The sequence below is a fragment of the Diabrotica virgifera genome, chromosome 3 (assembly GCF_917563875.1).
Source record: "Diabrotica virgifera virgifera chromosome 3, PGI_DIABVI_V3a".
NCBI lineage: Eukaryota > Metazoa > Arthropoda > Insecta > Coleoptera > Chrysomelidae > Diabrotica > Diabrotica virgifera.
In genome coordinates, this window is record NC_065445.1 from 189448880 (window position 1) to 189473217 (window position 24338).

The window sequence follows — 24338 nt, forward strand, 5'->3', positions numbered from 1 at the left end:
ATGGCGCTATAATTGGGAAAAACGATTTATCCTGATACCATGGGTAAATTATAGTAACGGTCTAATATCTCGAGAAATACACTTCCAAATGAGAAACCAAACAAAGTTTTTTAATACTTTTCGAAAACCTATCGAATAACACTAAACATGACCCTCCAACCCACCCCCTGGAGGTGGGGTGGGGGGTAACTTTAAAATATTAAATAGCAACCCCCACTTTTTATTACAGATTCGGATTTGTCATGAAAAACTAAGCAACATTTATTCGAAACATTTTTTAGAATTGTTGATAGATGGCGCTTTAATTGGAAAAATACGATTTATTAGCGCCATCTATCAGCATTTTTTAAAAATGTTTCGAATAAATGTTGCTTAATTTTTCATGACGGATTCGAATGTGCAATAAAAAGTGGGGGTTGCTATTTAAGATTTTAAAGTTACCCCCCACCCCACTTCCAGGGGGTGGGTTGGAGGGTCATGTTTAGTGTTTATCGATAGGTTTTCGAAAAATATTAAAAAGCTGTTTTTTGGTTTCTTATTTGGAAGTGTATTTTTCGAGATATTAGACCGTTTCTATAATTTACCTATGGAATCAGGATAAATCGTCTTTCCCAATTATAGCGCCATCTATCCACAGTTCGAAAAAATGTCTTGGATAAAAGTTGCTTACTTTTACGTAACGAATGCAAATCTGCAAGAAAAACTAGGGGTTTCCATTTAAGATTTTAAAGTTACCCTCCACCCCACCTCCAGGGGATGTAGGGGGAGTTGGTGTTTGGTGTCATTGGATAGATTTTTGAAAATAATTGAACACGTATTTTTCAGTTTTTTCATCCGATGTTTAGTTCGCGAAATATTCGACCGTTCCCCTACTTTTGGGACACCCTATATATAAATCGGCGTTTATTCGTGTCAAATTTCAATAACATACGAAACAAAACTTCAACCAAAACTCGAATTCAAAAAATTCGTGTTTTTATCGTAGTCTTAGAAAAACCACCGGAAGAGACGTTTTCTGCTACAATTAACATTAGAATTCGTTTTGTCGCATTAATTAATTAAACGCTTTTCTTTGGTTCAATCGTTTGGGTCAAATCTTTGGACGTTAATTTGACTGCCTCTTGTTCAATGCAAATTACTAAACATTTGCAGACATATGCATTCGCGGGAACAACACACGAATAGTCAATAAACATTTTTTTGTTTATTAATTGTTTAAATAAAAAAAAACGATTTTAACGGAAAATGTTTAAATTCTTTTGTTTTTTACAATGAAGAAACTTGAAACTTTTACAGATTGTAGCTAATTATATGAACTATACATAATTTCACTTTTTACGTTAATTGTTTACGTTATGCTTCATAAATAAACAATAAAGTTTAAATTTTTTGCCGATTCCGACTACTTTTCCTGTTTGTACATCATATGTTTTATACATATTTTAATAAACATGACGATATATTTAATGTTTGAAAAGTGTAAGACTAAAAAGTAAAAAATAAAGAAATATTTTTAAGAATCGCTTTTCTTTAGTTACGAGTGACTAAAATTAAACATATTATAAAAAAATCAACCAAAAAGCAAAAAATAAAAAAAGATGAAGACGCGCCACGCTTTTCTTTGACGAATGTGTTAGATTTTTTAAATTTTTTTTGGTTTTTGCTTTTTAGTTGATTTTTTTATATATGTTTAATTTTAGTCACTCGTAACTAAAGAAAAGCGATTCTTAAAAATATTTTTTTCATATTTTTTTTTCTCATTTAGTACAAAAAAAAAGAAGAAAAAGTAAATAGAATAAAAGGTGATACGAGGTACTGTATGATGATTTAATTATATGAACTATATCATAAAATTGTATTAATATCCTCAAAAATGAAAAATGAAGATAACGTATATGTACACATATAAATTATAATTTGTATAAAAAGACTAGCGCGTGAACCTTTACGCTGTTAGCCGATCTTGCGCTTCAGAGCGCATTATTAAAATATCGCTATCTTGGCGAAAAATAAACATACTAACATTTTTCTAATCTCAAAATGTTTCTTTTGAGTTCTTCTATCATTAATGCCAATTAAAGTATAAATAATTATTACTGAAATTTGGAACCGTTGAGTTTGCTTATCAAAATTGACAAGGCCATTAACGACTATAACTATTGTGATAATATAATTTGCAAAAATTTAGAAAGCAGTAGCTTTCCGCATTTTCTTTATTTGCTTTTGCATTTTATTTCACTTTATATCAACACTCCATTAATTATAATCATAATAATATTTAAAAAATATATCTACGTCTTATTAATCAAATGATACTTTTTCTTTCCGATACATTGAATTCGAAAGCACTTCAAAACAAACACATTACATTAAGTTTTACCTTTACACCCAATCCTACTTCCTAACCGCCTTTCTTTCAACCAAGTAGGTTGGCGGTCTTTATACATAGATACTTCCTACAATCATTTACATTATCAACGAACCATGTGGTTTAGCGCATTACATCTTGGCGTGACGGAGATAAAACTTTGAAATGTCTTAAAACCGATTGTTGCATCGTTGTGTACGCCGTTTTTTGAATCTGATTAATTGACGGGTGAAAGCTGCAGAAGTTAATTTAAATTTTTGTGTTCTTGTAACGAACAGTTACTGTTGCTGATAAGGTAATAAATTTATTTAGAAATATACTGGAAGTAACATATTATGCTCAACAATCTACAAATGCCTTAAAAATTTCTTGTATTATAAGAATGGTGCAAATATACTGACATACAGTAGCTCTGAAGTATGGAGAACCATAAAAGTTATGAGAATAAACAAAAACAAAGTTATAGGATATGGTTACAGAACATGACGGGAGTATTTTGAAGATCTTTAGCCTATTAAAGAAGAAAAGAAAAGAAGAAAATAATTAAAAAATATGCAGTTGTCGGGGTCGCCTTGGTCGCCGAATTACTCAAAACGCGTTGGAGAATATTTGAACAGTACATCTCGTACAAATTAAAGAAGAATCAAGAAACTCTATTAGCGTGCCTAATAAGGTACTTATCAGCATAACCCATTGGTGCACAGCACACCTTAAGTGTAGCCACAATCAATATTTCCGTAGTTGTTGTTCTTACCTAAGACTATGTGTATAGATACGATTATCCAAGTCTCAAGGCCGGTTTTCACGCTACGATTTGTTGTACGTTTTGTCCGTCATGCAACTCGTACGAAAAGTTGTACGTTTTGTCCAGTATATACACACTACGTTATCCCTTCCGTTTTATACCTCATTTCCAATCCAGAGTCTTGAGTGTTATGACAAGTACTTCTTCTTCTTTCTCGAAACTCCTTATGCCCCTCAGGGGCGTCGGAGATTTTATTCATCTTCTATCCATCTCTTCCATTTCTTGCGGTCCTTTGCTAACTCTTTCATTTGTTGATGTGTTTTTCCTTTTTCCTGCCCAATTTCTATAATCTGATCGATCCATCTTTTTCTTGGCCTCCCTTTCGTTCTTTTACCATATCTTTTTGATTCCATCACCTGCTTTGGTAGTCTTCCCTGGTCCGTTCTGTTAATGTGTCCATACCATTTTATTGTTCTATTTTGGATCTTTGTTATTATCGATTCCTGTTTCAGTCTTTGTCTAATATCCTCATTTCTTATTCTGTCCAATTTCGTTTTTCCTGCTATTTTTCTCAACTGCTTCATCACCGCTGCGTTTATTGTACTGTCTATTTTTGCATCGTTTAGCCATGTCTCACTTGCGTATATTAAAGTTGGTACAGATATTGCATCGTATACCTTCAGTTTTATTTCTTTATTTATTTCTTCCTTTCCAAATATTGTTTTATTTAGTGCATAGTAGATTTTATTTGTTTTTTTTTTCGACCTGTATGAGATTTCTTGGTCTAGCTTTCCATTCTCTGATATTATTACTCCCAGGTATTCAAACGTCGAGACTCTATTATTTCGTCTTTTCTTTGCACCTAAATATAGTTAGGTTTATTTCTTCCCTTTTCTTTTGGGTTATTACCATGGTCTTCGTTTTCTTTATATTTACCTCCATTTTCAAATTTTCTATTTCTTCCACCCAGATATCGATTAATTTTTGCATTTTCTCTTTATCGTCTGCTATTATTACTAGATCACCTGCATATAGTAATCCCTCCATTCTCACTGGTACTAAATTCCTATACCCGTGTTGAGCTGGCCCCCTCCCCCCCCTTGCAAACATCAAAAAACCAATAGCCCTGATTTATGAGCTATTTATGAGCTCTCATATTCCGCAAACTAAAATTTTTGAGCTCGTTCCACTGAGCAGGAATTTGATACTTTAGTGGGGGGGGGGGCTGAGTCAGCCCCCCCACTACTTAAAAATAGGAATATTGAATCGGTTTTTGCGGCAGAATTACGAGCTATTTATGAGCTCTTGAAATTATATAGTTTCGATTTTTGAGCTCATCCCCTTCACCCCCAAACAACCCTTTAATTGATTTAACTTAAGAGAAAAATGCTGAGAAAACTTAAAATATATCGTACTGCAGATATAATTCCTATAGCTTATATACTCTAAGAATAAACTATTAAATCACGTGCATTTCGATTATTGAGCTACAACCCCTTCGCAAGAAAACCACCCTATCTTCCCGGCTTAAGAGAAAGTTGTACTTAAAATGCATTAAACTAATTATTTAGCGACTACATATCATTGAATAATTTATAAGCTTCCAAATTACGCGCATTTAGATCAGTAAATTGCAATTTATTTTGTATAGTGCAGTCACTGAAGGTAAAAATCAACGATTACCTTCAATTCCGGTCACCCTTCATCGATTTTCACGAAAATTGATCAGTGGTTAGAGGATACGTCAAGAAACAAAGGTGACATGGCACCACCTTGCGCCTTTACCCTGAGGGTGGATACCGCCCCTTCTCGGGGGTGAAAATTATTTTATTAAAAATAACTGCACAAATCAATAAAAGAACAAATTAAAAGCAAAATTTATTATATAAAGTTAATAAAATAAGTCAATACTTTTTAAGTTATTAAAGATCAAAGATTTTAATTATTCGTGAAAAAAATGCATGTTATGAAGCGGTTTTTCGTAAATCACTGAAAAACTGTAAGTTTTTACACAAAAGTTAATAGTAGTTTAATTCGTATAGCTTATATTCTAAGAATAAACTCTTAAATCACGCGCCTTTCGATTATAGAGCTACAACCCCTTCGCAAGAAAACCATCCCATATTCCCGACTTAAGAGAGTTCTACTTAAAATAATTTAAATAAATTATTTGGCGACTAGATATCGTTTAATAATTTATGAGCTCGCAAAATATACGCATCTCAATTATTGAATTGCCATTTTCTTTCTATAGTGCAGTCACTGAAAGTAAAAATCAACTATGACCTTCGATTTCGGTAAATCTCCATTCATTTTCACGAATTAACAATAACAACTTGGGGTTTTAACCTGGGGTATATGTCACCCCTTCTAGGGGGTGAAAATTACTTTATTAAAAATAACCCCACAAATCGAGAGAGGGACAAATTGTAAGCAAAATTTGTTATATAATGTGATTAAAATAAATCAATACATTTTGAGTTATTAAAGATCAAATATTTTAATTTTTGTGAAAGAAAATGCATGCTTTAAAGCGAGAGAGAGAGAGGGAGACATACTTTATTGATACAATGTACCAAAAGGCCATCGACCGAAGTCTTTCAGCCAGGCCTTTAAGCCATTTTTCATAAATAACTCAAAAACTGTAAGTTTTTACAAAAAAGTGTTCATCACTAAAATTCAAGCTAATAAAAAATATAATAAATTGCTTACTTGAAAACCCTTTAATGTTAATTTAAAGTAAGTTATTGGTAATTAAATCTATTAAATATATAAATTAAAGTATATTGTTTCTGCGACTATTCAAATCTAAGGATTCAAGCTTAAATAACGGGAAAGAGATGCATTTTATAATACTTAGGTACTAAATACTTGTCAAAGTACTTATAAATACCTATCAAAAATGAGCTCCAGAAAAAGTTGATAGCATCAAAATCCGCTCACCAATTTTCGTGAAAATGAATGGAGATTTACCGAAATCGAAGGTCATAGTTGATTTTTACCTTCAGTGACTGCACTATAGAAAGAAAATGGCAATTCAATAATTGAGATGCGTATATTTTGCGAGCTCATAAATTATTAAACGATATCTAGTCGCCAAATAATTTATTTAAATTATTTTAAGTAGAACTCTCTTAAGTCGGGAATATGGGATGGTTTTCTTGCGAAGGGGTTGTAGCTCAATAATCTAAATGCACGTGATTTAATAGTTTATTCTTAGAGTATATAAGCTATAGGAATTATATCCGCAATACGATATATTTTAAGTTTTCTCAGCATTTTTCTCTTAAGTTAAATCAATTAAAGGGTTGTTTGGGGGTGAAGGGGATGAGCTCAAAAATCGGTACTATATAATTTCAAGAGCTCATAAATAGCTCGTAATTCTGCCGCAAAAACCGATTCAATATTCCTATTTTTAAGTAGTGGGGGGGCTGACTCAGCCCCCCCCCCCCACTAAAGTATCAAATTCCTGCTCAGTGGAACGAGCTCAAAAATTTTAGTTTGCGGAATATGAGAGCTCATAAATAGCTCATAAATCAGGGCTATTTGTTTTTTAATTTTTGCAAGTGGGGGGGGGGGGCAGCTCAACACGGGTAATTCCTATACACTATTGTTGACTGTAATTGCCTTTACCTTCTTTTAGCGCTCTTCATTATTATATCCATTACTAATAGATATGAATAAAACTGGGCTGAGACTGTCCCCTTGTTTTATTCCTCTCCTTAGGTTTATTATTGGCTGTTTCCGTTTATTTGTACTTTACCGAGTACGTTTCTATAATATGTACTTTTTGCCACGCTTATTATCTTTTGCGGGATTTGCAGGTCTTTCATTACTGACCATATTATTTCTCTATTTATAGAATCAAAAGCAGCTTTAATATCTATAAACGTAATATATAAGTCTTCTCCTATTTCGTTTTTCCTTTCAATTATATTTCTCAGTATGTATATATTATCTGTTGTTCCTCTTTCCTTCCAAAAAGCCGCTTGTTCTTCTTGTAGTTTTCCTTACAGTTCTTTCCTGACCTTCGTTTCTATTATCCCGGTGTAAGTTTTATATGCCACTGATGAAAAGCATATGGCCCTATAGTTATCACATTCCGCTTCATCTCCTTTCTTGTGTATTGGTATCATCAAATTTTCTTCCCAGTCTTTCGGTATCGTTTCTGTTCTCGATGCTTCCCTCATTATTTCCAGTAGCCAAAGCTTACCTCGTTCTCCCGCGTACTTCATCATCTCCGGATCTATGTCATCGGCACCTCCCGCTTTTCCAATCTTTATTCTTGCCAATCCTTCTTCAATATCTTTGATATGAATTTCGTCTATTCGATTGTCCCTATCCTCTTCTCTTTCTTGCTGCCCTCGTTCCTTATTTTGTTGGTTCTTTGCCTCGAATTTTTCTTCATAGTGCTTATTCCATATGGTTGGTATGTCTTGTATTTCATTTCGCTCATTTCTAATTCCTTTTATTTGTTTCATTTTTGTTCCTTTCATGCTTCTTATTTTATTCCAAAATTGTTTATTGTTATTCCCAAAACCTTCGTTCAATTCTTCACCGAATTTCTTCCAGCTCTTCATCTTCGCAACTTTTACTAGTTCTTTCACTATATTTCTCTGTCTTCTGTATTCGTCTCTGTATTGCTTCTTCATTTGTGTTTATGTATCGCTTCCACATTTCTTTCTTCTTTTTTACTGCTTACTTTATTTCCTTATTCCACCATCCAGTTCTTTTATTATTCTTCTCATTCTTTCTTATTCCACATACTTGTTTTGCAGTGTTCCATCTCAATTTTTTCATTTCTCTTCCATATTCCATTTCCTCATTGTTTTCATGCTGTTCCAGTATTTTATCTGTCTCTCTTTGGTATAACTTCCTTATTTCCATCTTTTTCATCTTATGTATTGCTATTCTTGTATATTGAGGACTCTCTATGATTTTCATTATGCTTTTTGCATTTCTCTCTTCTGCTGCGTATGTATATTTTTCGTTTCTCGGTTGATACCAGAAAGAATTACCTATTAACAGGTCATTTATATTAGTAATATGTATATATTATATATATATATATATATATATATATATATATATATATATATATATATGTATATATATATATATATATATATATATATATATATATATATATATATACAAGGTAGCTCAACTTCAGTGTTATTTATGTTTATTTAGGTAGTACTCATTATGCTTTTTATTTTTTTGTAAATCTTTATTGTTATTCCTAAATAAACATTATTATTATTATTATTTATTTGGCAGAAACTTATTATTCTTCTACCATTCCTATTTATCGTCTCTTTTCCATACCTTCCCAAGCAGGCTAATGCCATATTTTCATCATTTCCTATTCTTGCATTGCAGTCTCCTAGTAAAATGAAGTTTCCGTATCTCATCATATAATACTCTGTGAAGATTCTGTTTTTTCATGCTCTGTTCATTCTTTTTCATTCCTCTCCTTCTAACTCTATTTGTATGTATATGGTTCTTGATGATACTGGTTTGAATTTGGTTATTCTTCTATTCATTTATTTCGTTACAACTATTCCCACGCCTTCTTTTGCCCTTTGTCCTATCTGAACTCCGGAGTAGTATAGTATGTGCTGCCCTCTGATATCGCCCATTCCATTTCCTACTTTTTTCGTCTCGCTTGTTCCTATCAACTGCAGCTCAAATCTTTCCATTTCCTCTGTTAATTCACGTTCCTTTCCTGTTATCGAGGTTTTATTCCATGTACATATTCTCGTTTGACATTTATTTCCATCTCTCTTTTCTTCTACCCTTTCTTCCGTAAAGCACAATCCGTAAAACAATTGAAGGAATTCGAAATGCAGCTATATAGGAGTATTCGAAAAATTCCTTGGACTGCAAAAGTCTCAAACGAAGAAGTGTTAAGACGAATTGGACATGGCAAAAAGCTGATAAATACAATAAAAATCAGAAAAACATCGTATCTTATCTAAAACCATCATCGTATCTAAAAACACGTCATCATGCAAGGAAGAGTAGAGGGGGAAAAGGCTTGGAAAGGAAGAAGAAATCTTGGCTGAGAAATATCAGTGATTGAACTAACCTCAGTGTTGAACAGATATTTCACGTTGCAAAAGATAGAGAAGCGCTTAAAGAGGTGATCGCCAACCTTTGTTAGAAGACGGCACAAGATGAAGGAGATTGAAAACAAAAGTTGTTAGATAAAATAAACTTTCATCAAGTAACTGTCGAATTCATCACTCATAAAATACTAATAGACAAAAAACCTGTAAAATACGTATTTCATTCCATTGACGTCATAGTTTTAATCCAATAATACTCCAAAAACGTTGTCGGGGAGTTTTGGGGACCCCTCTCTAAACATTTGAAAATATCGAGAAATAGTTATTTTCCTAACTAGTGCGGAAAGTGATACTTTCACGCACGAGACTGCCGTTGACCCGAACGACGCGATAGCGGAGTTGTTCGGACAAGCAGTCGAGTGCGGGGAAGGCACTTTCCACATGAGTTAGGAACAATATTTTTTCTAGGGCCGTACGTTTGGAAAAAGCCACAAAAATAGAGTTATATCAATTGTTATTTAGAAGTGAAAATACACAAATTAATTCTTTGACAAGGTTGTCAAAACCGAACTTTCAATATAATGGGTTACCACGACGACGATATTGGTTTCCATGACGACAATTCAAAACCATTGTAATTGTCTACTGAACTGACTTTTAAATATTATGTCAAAATAATTTATTTCATCGAATTATCAGTAGTAATTGCACAATAGCTCTGAAATTATTGAATTTTTCCCGAGTGACACTTTGACAGTTTTAATTTCACGAGCCGAAGGCGAGTGAAATTATGTCAAAGTGTCACGAGAGCAAAAATTCTATATTAATTTCAGAGGTCGAGTGCAATTTTTTGCGATTATTTCATGAATAAAACTGTTCAAAACCAAAATTTTATTGTAATTTATTTATGTAAGTACCATTAAACACACAGTTTTTATAAATATTTGACGATTGAAAGTCATCGCTTTTATAATTTTTAAAACATTAATTGTCATTAATGTCACTGAATGTATTTTTTCGTAGCAACGAAGGGCATCTGACGTAATATACTTAACGACGGGAGAATATCAAAAATTATCGATTTAATTCAGATTTCTGTAGCTTTCTATTGGTCAGAATCTCCTATGAATGAAATAATTAGTAGTGATTGCACAAGAGCTCTAAAATTATCGAATTTTTCCCGAGTGACACTTTGACAGTTTTAATTTCACGACCCGAAGGGGAGTGAAATTAAAGGGGAGTGAAATTATGTGAAATTAAGTGGCACGAGGGCAAAAATTCGATAATAATTTTAGAGATCGAGTGCAATTTGTTGCGATTATTTCATGAATAAAACTGTTCAAAACCAAAATTTTATTGTAATTTATTTATGTAAGTACAAATTAGTACAATAATTAAACACACAGTTGTTATAAATATTTGACGGTTGAAAGTAATCACTTTTATAATTTTTAAAACATTAATTGTCATTAATGTCACTGAATGTATTTTTTCGTAGCAACGAAGGGCATCTGACGTAATATACTTGACGACCGCGACAGGACAATATCAAAAATTATCGGGTATAATATCACAAGAGCGTAAAAAAAATTATTGAAAATAATGCGACAGTTTTTCGAAAATTTATTGTCTGGCAATAGACACGAGAGCCCGCAGGGCTCGAGTGGCTATTGCTCAATGACAACAAATTTGAGTAAAATGAAGTATTATTTTCTTATTTATTCTTACTTACTGTCGTGTGATATTCGTAAGATTATTGTTTAATACGTATATTATGGATATTTTCTTAAATGTGACAGTTGTCAAAATTAGGAAACTGGTTGCCATTAAACAGAAACAATCTACTTAAAAACATTCTATCGGTAATTTTCTACAGTAGATAATTCTCAGTAGTAATTGCACAAGAGCTCTAAAATTATTGAATTTTTCCAGAGTGTCACTTTGACAGTTTTAATTTCACGAGCCGAAGGCGAGTGAAATTATTTTTCAAAGTGTCACGAGGGCAAAAATTCTATATTAATTTTAGAGATCGAGTGCAATTTGTTGCGATTATTTCATGAATAAAACTGTTAAAAACCAAAATTTTATTGTATTTATTTATGTAAGTATAAGTTAGTACAATTAAACACACAGTTGTTATAAATATTTCACGGTTGAAAGTCATCACTTTTATAATTTTTAAAACATTAATTGTCATTAATGTCACTGAATCTATTTTTGCGTAGCAACGAAGAGCATCTGACGTAATATACTTGACGACGGGAAATTATCAAAAATTATCGATTTAATTTAGATTTCTGTAGCTTTCTATTGGTCAGAATCTCCTATGAATGAAATAATCAGTAGTAATTGTACAAGAGCTCTAAAATTCTATATTAATTTTAGAGATCGAGTGCAATTTGTTGCGATTATTTCATGAATAAAACTGTTCAAAACCAAAATTTTATTGTAATTTATTTATGTAAATACAAATTAGTACAATTAAACACACAGTTGTAATAAATATGTATTTGAAGGTTGAAAGTCATCACTTTTATAATTATTAAAACATTTGTCATTAATGTCACTGAATGTATTTTTTCGTAGCAACGAAGGGCATCTGACGTAATATGCTTGACGACGGGCAATTATGAAAAAAGTTATGAGTTTAATTTAGATTTCTGTAGCTTTCTATTGGTCAGAATCTCCTATAAATGAAATAATCAGTATAATTTTAATCTGATTGGATAGAATTAAACACGTGATCAAATATCTTACTATACGATTGGAAGTTAAAATCATTAAAAAATAATTAGTTTAATTTTTATTTCTGTAGCTTTCTATTGGTCAGAATCTCCTATGAATGAAATAATCGATTTCATTTAAACATGAACAAAATAAGATAAATTAGTAAATAATATCTAAATTTTTGTTTATTGCATGTATTGTGTTCACGCCGTGCGGGAAAGTGCAACTTTCGGAAACGAAATGCGTGCGTGAAAGTGGCTCTTTTAGCACGGCCGTAGAAAAAAATAATTTTGCTACTTCGGTTGTATAGGTTATGGCATGCTAACACATATAAATTTTCATAAAAAAGTTGGTTATGCAAAAGTAAATAAAAACTATAAAAACAAATGTGCAATTTTAAAAACATTTAATTATAGATAATTTAATAAATAAATACCAGATTTATTATACTATTAAATAAATATTAACCTCATTTTAACAAGGCGGCGAATATTTAAAACTAATTTAGAAAAAGCGTAAATTAGCATTGCAAAAAATGTTACTACTCGGAAGTAGTAGTAGTAGTATCAGTAACACTATTACCTACTTTTCATCGAAGATAGGAAGCATGATATTGTTACTAAACCGATGAAAGTGTTACGAAAGTAGACTATTATCGAATGCATATTATGCAACGCGACAAACGCCAAGAATTTTAATTGGTCTCGGTGGCGCGATGAAGAGATGATTACGATGATTACGATATTAATTGCTATTGCCTTGATTATTTTAAAAATTAAATTAGAAGAGATTATTGATTGGTCACATTATTAAATTATACATGAGAACAATTGAAGAGTGGCAATTAGAAAGGATCAAAGTGCCAAAAACAGAGTTTTAAGATAATCTTTAAAAATGGTCTATAGATTCAAGAAAATTACTGACAAAGACTTTATGTAGTACTACAATTGAGAGAAAAAAATCGACTCAAAAGTAAAATAGGTTATAGTGCAGCCGATATGTGAAACAATTGTGCATTTAATGACAGAAGTCTATAATTTGGACCACATATAGAACACATATAAAGGTTCAAATTTAGATATGAGGCCATCTCAGATTTTGCCTTTTACAAAAATGGCAGGCATTCAAAATGGCGATTATACATATGTGACTAATAGCACGATAACTTTTGAACGAAACGTCTGATTTCAACCAAATTTGGTATATAGGTTCTTTTTTTTATGTATAAGATCGAGCTCTTGAACCGGAAGAATCGGTTTACCAAAAGTTGTATTTTTCCTGTTTTTTTAAGTAAAAATATGTTGTCTTTTCTTCAATTCTTTCACCCTGTATGTATTAATTTTTCAAAAAGATAAGACCGCCATTGAAAAGAGCGTAAAAATATTTTTTAGGAAATATTTTCAACTTTTTAGTTATGTTAATTACCATTTAATAAATGCATAAAGTATCTTCACATGTACCTATGTGCGGCAGATTCGTGCAAATAATATAAGAGTTATTGTGCATTTAATGGTAGAAGCATATTATAATGGTAGGACCACATGACATACTACACATACAAAAGTTCAAATTTAGATATGAGGCCATCTCAGATTTTGCCCTTTACAAAAATGGCGGGCATTCAAAATGGCGACTATATGTATGTGACTAATTGCACGATAACTTTTGAACGAAAAGTCTGATTTCAACCAAATTTGGTATCTAGGTTCTTTTTTTGATGAGTAAGATCGAGGTCTTAAACCGGAAGAATGGGTTTACTGGAAGTTGTGTTTTTGCTGGTTTTTTATGTAAAAATATGTTGTTTTTTTTTTCAATTCTTTTACCCTGTATACAGGGTGCTTCATTAATAATTGTCCATATAATAACTGGAGAAACCTTAGCACAAAATACGACGATTTAACCTAAAACACTTAAATAAAATGTGGTTCCTTACTGAGTTACAGGGTGTTTTATCTAAAAGTTTAAAAAATTATTTTTGTTCAACATTTTAAAACTATTCGACGTACCCTTTTCATACTTGGCAGGTAGTATAGATACTGTACAAACTACTAAATTATGTTAAACAAACGTTTCTGGCTATTACCAGAGGCGTACGACGGGTGAAAGTGAATGGTTGACCCTTTCCAAATTCTACGCCATTGGCGAAATTGCTATTTTAGTTCAATTTTTCAATTCTCCAATACTTTCTATGCAAATAATATACTCTCAATTCGTAACGATTAAGTCATTAGTTTTCGAGATTTTTGAAGTTAAAAATGAAACGACACGGTTATTTTGATTAATGTATTGTGTCGCTTCATTTTTAATTTCAAATATCTCGAAAACTAATTATTTTATCGTTACAAATGAAGAGTACATTATTTACATAAAAAGTATTGCAAAATCAAAAAATTACACTAAAATAGCAATTTCGTCAGTGGATTAGAATTTGGGAAGGGTCAACCAGCCACTATCCCCTGTCGTACGCCTCTGGTAGTAGCTAGAAACGTTAATTTATCTTAATTTAGTACGATTCACAGTACCTGTACTTTCTGCCAAGTATGATAAGGATACGCCAAATATTGTAAATTTTGTAAAAGGCAAAATCTGAAATGGCCTCATATCTAAATTTGAACCTTTATATGTGTAGTATATGTCGTCCAAATTATATGCTTCTATCATTAAATGCACAATTCTTATAATATTTGCACGAATCTGCCGCAATATTATGTTTTTTGATTGCGCTGTTTGGCAAGTGTCTATCTACATACAATCTAAAATTACGAGTCAAATATTTTGAACAGAAGTAATTTTTATTGCAATGACACAAATATTTATAAAGTTAGTAACTAAAGAACATAACAAAGATAACTTAATATTGTATGTGAGAAAACATGTTATTAACGAAAATCATTATGCAATGAATATAAAAGTAAATTAACATAAAAATCAAAATTAATACTGAGTATTTCCTCCTCTGCGTTATATTACACTTTCTATGCGAGATCTTAAGCACCTTATTAAATTTCTTACTGATTCCTGAATAATCGCTTCCCACTCTTCATCTAATGCAGTTTTTAGCTCCGCTACTGTCGCTGGTATTGGGTTACGGACCGAACCCTACGTTTGAGCTTATCGCATAGGTGCTCTATGGGATTCATATCCCTACTCAATGAAGACACAATGAAAGCAAGTCCATTCTTGTCATATTGGTATTCGGAATCCTCACTGGGGGGAATTCGGAATCCTCCCTCATAGGGAATCTTTCGTAATCCTCGCTGTGTGCCATCGAGCATTATCATGCTTTGGCATGCAGCCGTCACCCATGTAGCCGGCGTAAGGAACAACATTGTCTTGGACAATATCCATAATGTAACGACCCGCTGTAAACCCCCTCCGTGACCACTACCGGGCACGAACACAAGCTCTGTTTTTTCTTCTAAATATGTACCGCCCCAAAATATACAGGAACCACCTCCATAGCTCACTGTTTCGACACTGCAGCACTGGGAAAATCGTTCTCCGAGCATCCGCTAGACGAGCCGTCTTCTGTCATTGCTTTACAAGCACATTCGACTCTCATCAGAGAGAAAAACTCTTCACCATTGACCAAGGTTCCAATTGACGTGTTCTCGGCAAACTGAAGTTGAGTTTCTTTCTGACGAGCGTCCAAATTGGGCCGTGAGTGAGCTCGTCTGGGAGTCAAAGTGGCAGTCTTAAGTCTTCTCCTAACTAACCACTGAGTGACGGTCACACATCGAACATTCCTCAAGGATTGTTGAAGCTCAACTCCTGTCGTGTGCCGATTCTGCAAGACACTCAAGAAAATAAATCGATCATCTCTCTCTGTCATTACACGCAGCCGACCCGTACCTCATCGACGACGATAGCTACGAGTGTCTTGGTAGCGACGGTAAACCCTTGAGACTGACTTATGACTGCGTCATAAAGAGGCGACGGGCGACAATCCTCTGACTATATCCCTCTCGTAATTAGCAATTACCTGGACCACCTTCACTGGTGAAGCATTTTGTAAAATATTCACTTACTTGCACTTCGAAGTGTACACACAGGTCAACGCTGGAAAAACGACTGAGACGATTGCCGGCAACTTCATAGAGGTCTAAATTGCTTAGAACATGCCCGTTACAATGTTTGCTGCATTACCTATGCCATAGAAAAGAAGACAAATTTTATAACACGTTGCAAATTTGCATAAAACAATTATTTTTAGAAGCTCTATAATAGACAACATTATTTTGCATTACTTATTTTAATTTAAACAACACAACATGAAATTACTAAATATAAACTACAATTCATCGAGTCGATTTTTTTGCTCGCAAGTGAACATATATTTAATATACAATGGTAAAACTACCCTAAGAAAGCTTATTGCGAAAGTAACTTCCTATAACTAAAAAAAAATATTTCAAAGAAGAAAATTAGAAAAGGGCGTAAGTACCTAAGCTATTACAATGCACATTTAAAGAATTTCTTGTTTTTTCAATCTGAAGGCTGTTTGTAGAAAAGTTGGTGTTTTGGATACTGTAGATATAGAAGGGTCGCATTTTTTTTGACACCCTACTCTCTGGTGTAGGGTTATATCAGCTAGCCTAAATTCAGCTAAATGTTTCCCTTTCTTTAAGAGGTTAACTTGTACCGGTTTTTGAAGCTCAGAAAACGAAGTTTTATCTTCTTAACAAGTTTATTATAAATATAGCTTTGTAATGGTAATGTGTTCATCTGCTGCTCGTTTTCAGTCAGAAAATCCATAACTTGTCATGTCAACAATATTAAAAGGTGGAGAATATCTTGCGGATTTAACTGCTGCATTGAGGTCTGAAGGTACAAGGTACATAAGCTTTAGTTACCACCTTGCGTTTTTCCATCAATGCAAAGTATATAAAATTTAATGACATATTTAGTTAGGGCCTTACAGTGTGCTGGACTTGTTTCTTGCTGTCATTTTGCCTACGGTTGCGTCAAACGGTATCAAAGTCGATGCGGTTTGCGAGTTAGCAATCATCTTCCGCCTATAAGTAAAATCCGACCATTACCGTGTTGTCTTTTAGTCAATTTTACTCAAATTATAAAACTTACCTCAAATTTAGTAGATACAAGCTCATACTGGCTTCTTACCTAAAAAAAGAGAAATTACAATTAGTATTGCAAGAGATACCATTCAATTATAACAGTTTTTATTGATAATATTTTTTAGTCTTAAGATTGAAGAGTGATGGAAATGAGGCGCACTAAAAGGTGAAATAAAAAACTTTTGATTATCCTCCTAGATCTGATATGGATAATGAAGTGCAACTTCCAATTATAATTAATTATTATCCACCAAACTAAGACAGATCCGCAAGGTCTGTCTGCCCTGTACACATAGACTAAGAGCTAGAGCCAAAAAATCATCGTCATAAGTAACATGAAGTTTTTCCTATGAAATGCATCCATTGTATATTGATAACGACGATCCCTTGCAGCCTGACACCGCAGTGGATACATGGAGTAGCAATAAGCACTTAAAATAAAACTTTGACATACAGTTCACGAAATATAGCTGAAAGTGTGAAATTTCCATTGCCTGCGCTAACAATGAAGTGAGAACGCACATACAAACGGTCTGGACCGTCAGTGCGAGTGCAAGGTCCGTCGTTTGACGAATGCGCATCATGATCTTCACGCGTTTTCACACTTTCAGCTATATTTGGTGAACTGTACCTTGTATAGTATTGATAAATTTTTGTTTCTTTCACGGCCTTTGGGAACTGCGCCCATTTAGCCAGCAACACTTCTTAAAATCAACGCCTAACCAAACCTACCACACACCAAGACCATTACAAATCCAATCGAACAATCAAGGGTAGGGAAGAAAAAAAACTTTTCGCACCCAGGGGATCGATCAGGGTGACTAACGACAGACTAATTAGGGATACGGGGTATTATTACACTTCGTAATTTCAAAAATAATATTTTTACTTGTACTTTTAAGTCTTGAAAATGGTAATTTTCCGTTTTTTTTTAGTTTTGACATGTTGCCATGTTTTGGGCTAATGTCCTTAACCGGTCTTAATCATATAAACAGTGCTAGTCAAAAGTCCGTACCCCCCTCGTATCTTTTGAACGGTTATACCTATAATAGTGAAATTTGGAGGGAGAAAATAAACGGACGTAGGCTTCTTAACTAGTCATGACAGGTGACGTAATGATGACAGATGACTTTACAGCGCCACTGTGACAGATAATTTTAAATGGGACCTTATGGCAAGTGATACCTCGTTGAAAAGGTATTGAAAATACCTATTCAATCATACTAATTTTGTTTGAGTTTAAGCTAATTTTGATGAATAAATGAAATAAATATGAAATTGTAGTTTCGCATTTAATTAATAAAAATTCAAAATTCCGCATATTATTACTTGTCAAAAAGGTTGACGTTGACGTAAAAACTGCTAGAGAATTGAAAAAAGTCAACTTTTTTGACAAAAAAACCATAGGCGGACATTTGAATTTTTATTAATTAAATGCGAAACTATAATATTATATTTATTTAATTTATTTACCAAAATCAATATCAACTAAAACCCAAAAAAAATTACTATGACTGAATAGGTATTTTGAATTCCTTTCAAACGAGGTATCACTTGCCATAAGGTCCCATTTAAAATTATCGGTCACAGTTGCTCTGTAACGTCATCTGTCACTATTGCGTCACCTGTCATGACTAGTTAAGAAGCTTACGTCCGTTTATTTCTCCCTCCAAATTTCACTATTATAGGTATAACCGTTCGAGGGGGGTATGGACTTTTAACTAGCACTGTATATTATGTTACACTCTTACTACATTTTGATTAATATACGATCTCTTTTTTACAGGCTAATCAAAGAATGATGTTAATCACATCGCAATAGTCATGCTCTTTTTACATCTTGGAAACAAGATAAGGAAAGGTCAGCTATTTCGAAGAATAAACATGTTGAAGATCCATCCTCCGGATTAGAGAGACGAACGTTATAGAAGATAATATTTAATCTAGTCAAAATGTAAGTGTTTAGATATTATCTATGTTTATACTTGATTTATTTTACGTGATGATTAGTACAACTAAAAATCTCTTTCAAGTAAATTTCAGATTCAGCCTCGCTGAAAAGTGGGTGCGTAAATCCCCATCACTTTACCATACTCAGATATAGGATACTGCCATTCTTGTATGTAACTAGGTTATGATCTCATCTATAACTATTGAAAATACAATTGAAATTATTTGACACGTTGAATGATACATGGTATTGTAATACACAAATGTTAGCGTGAAAGCTAATCCAGGACCTAAAATCAGATATTGTAAAGGGGCAACCAATCTATGCCAAGCTACGAAATATTGTTTAGTTAGACAATAATTTCAAAATTAATATACCAGGCAAGCAAGAGTAGAAAGAAGCTGAGCAATTATAACCTGATATGAGATTGTGTGGGTGCCCTAAATAAAATAGGACACCGTAGCAAAATTACGGTAGCTTGGGTACTAGGGTACGTGGTCATAAATGAAACAGCAGATGAAATTGCCAAAAAAGACTAAATGCCGTATCGGTAAACCAGATCCTTCTGCGGCGTTGCAAAGGCAGTACATAATAATTATGGCTACAAAGAAGAGGGTAGCTCACAAATCTCTAAAATGGCGGAGGAAGTCACCAGGACAATGACAGGCGAATCGGTTTATTATAGAACATTCCCAAAATTTACGGCAGACCTAAGGCTAGGGCTCCACGAGCTACAGACTGACGCTAGCAGTAGCAGTAAAATGAAGCGCGATAAATGAAACAACAGCGATAATACTGGGCGGCTCCACTGAGCTGTAGATTGTCGCTCCAGAGGTGAATAAGGCACGTCGTCAAGATTATGTCGAAATGATGGATTATCCATACTATATTATCGGTATGAATTTATTTTATTTATTTATTTATTTATTTACTTTATCTGCTATATACACGCACAAGAAGATACCACTGATCGTAGCCGCGTTATAATAAAGCTCATGGAGCCACTACAAGACGCGGCGCTATACGCGCTGTAAACGGCTGCTCTCATGGAGCCCTGATTTTACTGCTGTGCTGCCGCCGTAATTTTACTGCTGCTGCCAGCAGCAATCTTTAGCTCGTGGAGCACTAGCCTAATAAACAAAGACAGGAAAACAGCCAAAGCCATAGTCGGTCTGCTAACAGGGCAGTGTAAGTTGAATAGGAAGTTAAAGCTGATGGGATTGGATGACCTGTGCAGATTCTGTCATCTATAAGAATAAACAACACTTTTTATGTCAGTGTAACAGCCTGACAAATGTGCGGTTCATTAGGAGCAGAAAAGCTACCGCCAATGAGCTATATGGCAGGTTCAATCTCGAAGTTATTATACTTTTTAGACAGGGTCAGGCTATAAAATGTAATCTAGGACTAAAGGACCACATAAGATCTGAAAAGATCGCAGTGGAATAGGCCAAAAGCCACCTCATGGAATATATCAAGTTCCTTTCCCCATTTTCTAACATCTACGATGTTATCGCACCTATCCTTTGTTGTGTTTTATCAGTTTCTTAAGGCACTGTTTACAGCCCCAGCTGTTATGGACTAAAGTTGTAGAATTCAACGTCTTTAGTGCAGCTTCACTATTAGCCCAGTAAATGACCGTTTTGGAGTGTAATTTTCAGGGTCAGCTCAAAATTGTATGAAAATTTGGATTAAGGTTCTACTTTCCCTCCACTTCAAAGTTGAACTTATGCCGTTAGTTGCTTTTACCTGAGGGGCGACAAACTTCTGTACAGTTTTTTATTTAAGTCAATTAATTTCGAGTTCTTTGCGATTAAAAATTCGAGTTTAAAAAAACAACGTTTTCAGGCGGTTTTTCGCAAATAGCTCAAAAAGTAAATATTTTATCGAAAAAATATTCTTAGCAAAAATGTAGCTTATAAAAAAAACGAAAAAAATCGTGTATTAAGAAAGTCTATAAACCCAGTAAAAGCAAAGTTGTAGCTCATGAAAAATTCGTTCTTATTCGTCAAATTCCAAATCGAATATTTCAAAGTGAAATAACCAAAAAATAAGCAAATATAAAATATTTTAGAGTGTTAAAAAAGGTTTATTTTTATTTTTTATAGATGTTTCTAGTAACAAAACTAAACGAGTTACGCTTAAAATAAAGTTGGCCCCCTATTTTTTGGTTAAAAAAATCGTGAAAATTTCCGCTATTTAGCACTCTAAATAAAATTAATCCTTACCGCTTTACCTTTTACTTTATATGTATGTGTATTGTTTATACGATCTGTAAGCTTGGCCGGTTCGAAGTGCTTATTTTTGAAAAAATTTGGTTTTATAGTAAAAAAAATTTTTTTTACAATAAAAAAGTCGGCTTTACTTTTCTGAATATATTGTACCTTTTTGTTTTTCTGTAAGACAAAAAATGGTTAAGATATGGCTGTTCAAAGTTTGCATACACTCGTGATTAGTGACTCAGTCAAGCCCTTTCAACTGTATCCCTTTCAAAAATAAGCACTCTAAACCGGTGAAACTTACATATATAAAAAATACATAATTAAAGTAAATTGTTTGTAAACCGGTAACGATTAATTTCATTAGGGGTGCTAAACAGAGGGAGATTTTCACTATATTTTCTTACCAAAAAATTGCCAACTTTATTTTGAGTGTAACTCGCTTATATTTTTAATGCTAGAAACTTTTATAAAAATAAAATAAACATTTTTTGAAACACAAAGTTTTAATGGGTTTTTCCTGAAAAGTGCATTATTTTTTGGTTATTTCACGTTGAAATATTTTATTTGGAATTTGACGAATAAAAATGTATTTTTCATGAGCTACAAAAGTATTGACTTACTTAAAAAACTCTAAAAAACGAAAGTTGCTTAGAATTAGTCAATTTATCCATTTCAGGACTTATTTTAAACGCTCGTTTTTTCACCTCTCCCCCAAGTAAAGCAACCAACGGCACAAGTTCAACTTTGAAGTGGAGGGTAAGTAGAACCTAAACCCAAATTTTAATTCAATTCGGAGTTGACCCTGAAAATTACACTGTATCGCCGTATTTCCCGTTCACTTACTGGGCTATATCAAATATAATAAATATATTGGTAAAAAAGACGTTTTTCAGACACTTTTGAGCGTAAGAATTTATTTATCGGTAATTCAGTTTAGTATGATTATTTCCGAGGGATATTGACATTATGCATCATTAATTCCTATTCCCACTTCTTCATAGGTTTTTGACCATCACTATTATAGTTAGGGAGCACATCTCTTTTAATTTGAGAGATTTGTATTCTCTTCGTTTATGATGTATCAGTGCATATATCAGTATTTTATACAACAAGTATCAGTATTTTTTAAACAACGGTGAACAATATAATGCAACTGCAAACCACTTATTAATAATATATAAACTTTAATTTTCAGCCAACTGTGATAACTTAAAATCCGTTAACCTAGGCTGTATCAAAATGGTATTCGAAACCCTTCTAGTTTCAACAGCTTTAAGAACAATAGGAATAGTAGGATCGACCCTCTGGTTGATTCCCTTAATTCTAGCTGGAATAACGTATATAAACTACAACAAACTAGATCCCGAAACGCCAATCATGGATGCTCAGAGACTTTACAGAGATTATGACTTTATAGTGGTGGGAGGAGGATCGGCAGGTGCTGTAGTAGCGTCTAGGTTGTCGGAGATTTCAAAATGGAAAGTAAGTAATAGATGTTTTTGTGGATTTACAGGTGTTCAATGTTTTATATTCATGTCAGCAAAATCTTATTTCCCATTGTCGATACGTTGCCACTTGTGATGTTGATTATAGTTACTTTCGAGTATTCGTTACAAATTGTTACTTTTGTATAAAGTAATCATTTACAGCATTCGTTACTTTGATTACTTTGATTACTTTTGTTACTTTTGTATTTGAGGACCGGTAATCATATCGAGAATCGCATTTCTCAGTACATATTTTGTATTAGTATTAGTAGGATACTATGATTACGCTTGTATTTGAGTACGGGTAATCATATCGAGAATCGCATTTCTCAGTATTTTGTGAGTATAAGATCCGATATAACAACGACCTTCACCGATCTATTTAATGGATAGAAATTAAATGAAATGTAATTGTTCTGTCATTGCTGCTCCACAATATCAGTAATCTCGAGTAATCTGTTTGCATCAAATAAGTGCCAAAAACAAACCCTCGAAACTCTAGATAACGTACCTTAGCAGTAACCCTGGGCACCCAGGTGCTTCGGAGGTCAGTTCTGATTGCATATTCGTGTTCACTGACCCCAAATACCTCGATATAATAAAACCTGGCCCTTAATATACTGATTTTAACATGTTTATGCATTTTTTGATGCGTTCTATACACTTTAAAATGTAATAATGCATTTCCACCTATTTTTTTATTGTAGACTTTTTTCCAGACGTCATCCTAATCCTAAATACAATGCAAAAATTTGCAACTCTCTATGTACCTACTATATTTAAAAATAGATTTATTTCTGTGTTTTTAGTGTTAAATGCTCTGGTCTAATAAAAACAGTGCCATACTTACATGTAAAATTAAAGTTGATGATCATAGTCTAGAAATATTATCATTTCTAGATAATATTTTCCGGTCAATCTAAGCTATTTTTTAGGCCTGATAAGAATAGTGTGTATTTATTATTAAAATCTAATGTGTTGCATTTTTATTTTCAAAGGAACTAACATTTGTAAAATTCTGTGAATTATCTACCTCGACAAATCGTATAGGCATCTGTTTCTGGGTGCATGCTTTGTTAAATGATATACCTCCCCCTGTTTCAGCTACTTCTCAGCGCCCTGTAATCCTGTAAAACTCTTCATAACCTTCGCCCTTAATAGATAAAATTTTAGTTAACTGTACTGATACCGAAAACTCGTGGAATACCGGAGCAACTCCGATATCAACCGATTGTAGATACAAATGATAAAATACTCAAAATAGGTACTCGCTCTGATACGATTGGTACGAAGTAACCAGAGTAATCAAAGTAACGATTTACCTCTCTGTATAGTAATCGTTCCTTTCGGTATTCGTAAGTAACGAGTACTTTGTAACGAATAGTTACTTTTTCAACATCACTAGTTGCCACAACATAGTATTGATTTAATAAATTTCTAATCAATCCCAGTGTTAGTCAGAGCATCGTCTCCTTTTATATCTATCAATCAATCTATTCCTTTCTTGTATTTGGCTATTTTTGTTGATATCTTTCCTGTATGTTAATTGTTAACTGTATGTTCGTTGTAGCCATTGTTTACTGCTATTTGCTTAATGATGTTCAGTTCTATTTCGAAGTTATGTTTTGACATGGGAATTTCTGTCAATCTACATATGTATCGTGTTATGGTAGGCTGCTAATTTAGGCTGCA

At 33.2% G+C, this 24338-nt stretch overlaps 1 protein-coding gene across 1 annotated transcript in view; it reads left to right on the top strand.

Annotated features, from left to right (window-relative positions):
* Positions 1-24338, top strand: part of LOC114329238 (glucose dehydrogenase [FAD, quinone]-like) — a 168882-nt gene that overhangs the window by 80649 nt on the left and 63895 nt on the right. The window contains exons 3-4 of the mRNA XM_028278281.2: positions 18773-18940; positions 22355-22641. Of these exons, the coding sequence (XP_028134082.1) occupies positions 22399-22641 (243 nt within the window). The 5' untranslated portion in view covers positions 18773-18940; positions 22355-22398. The remainder of the gene's footprint in view (positions 1-18772; positions 18941-22354; positions 22642-24338) is intronic.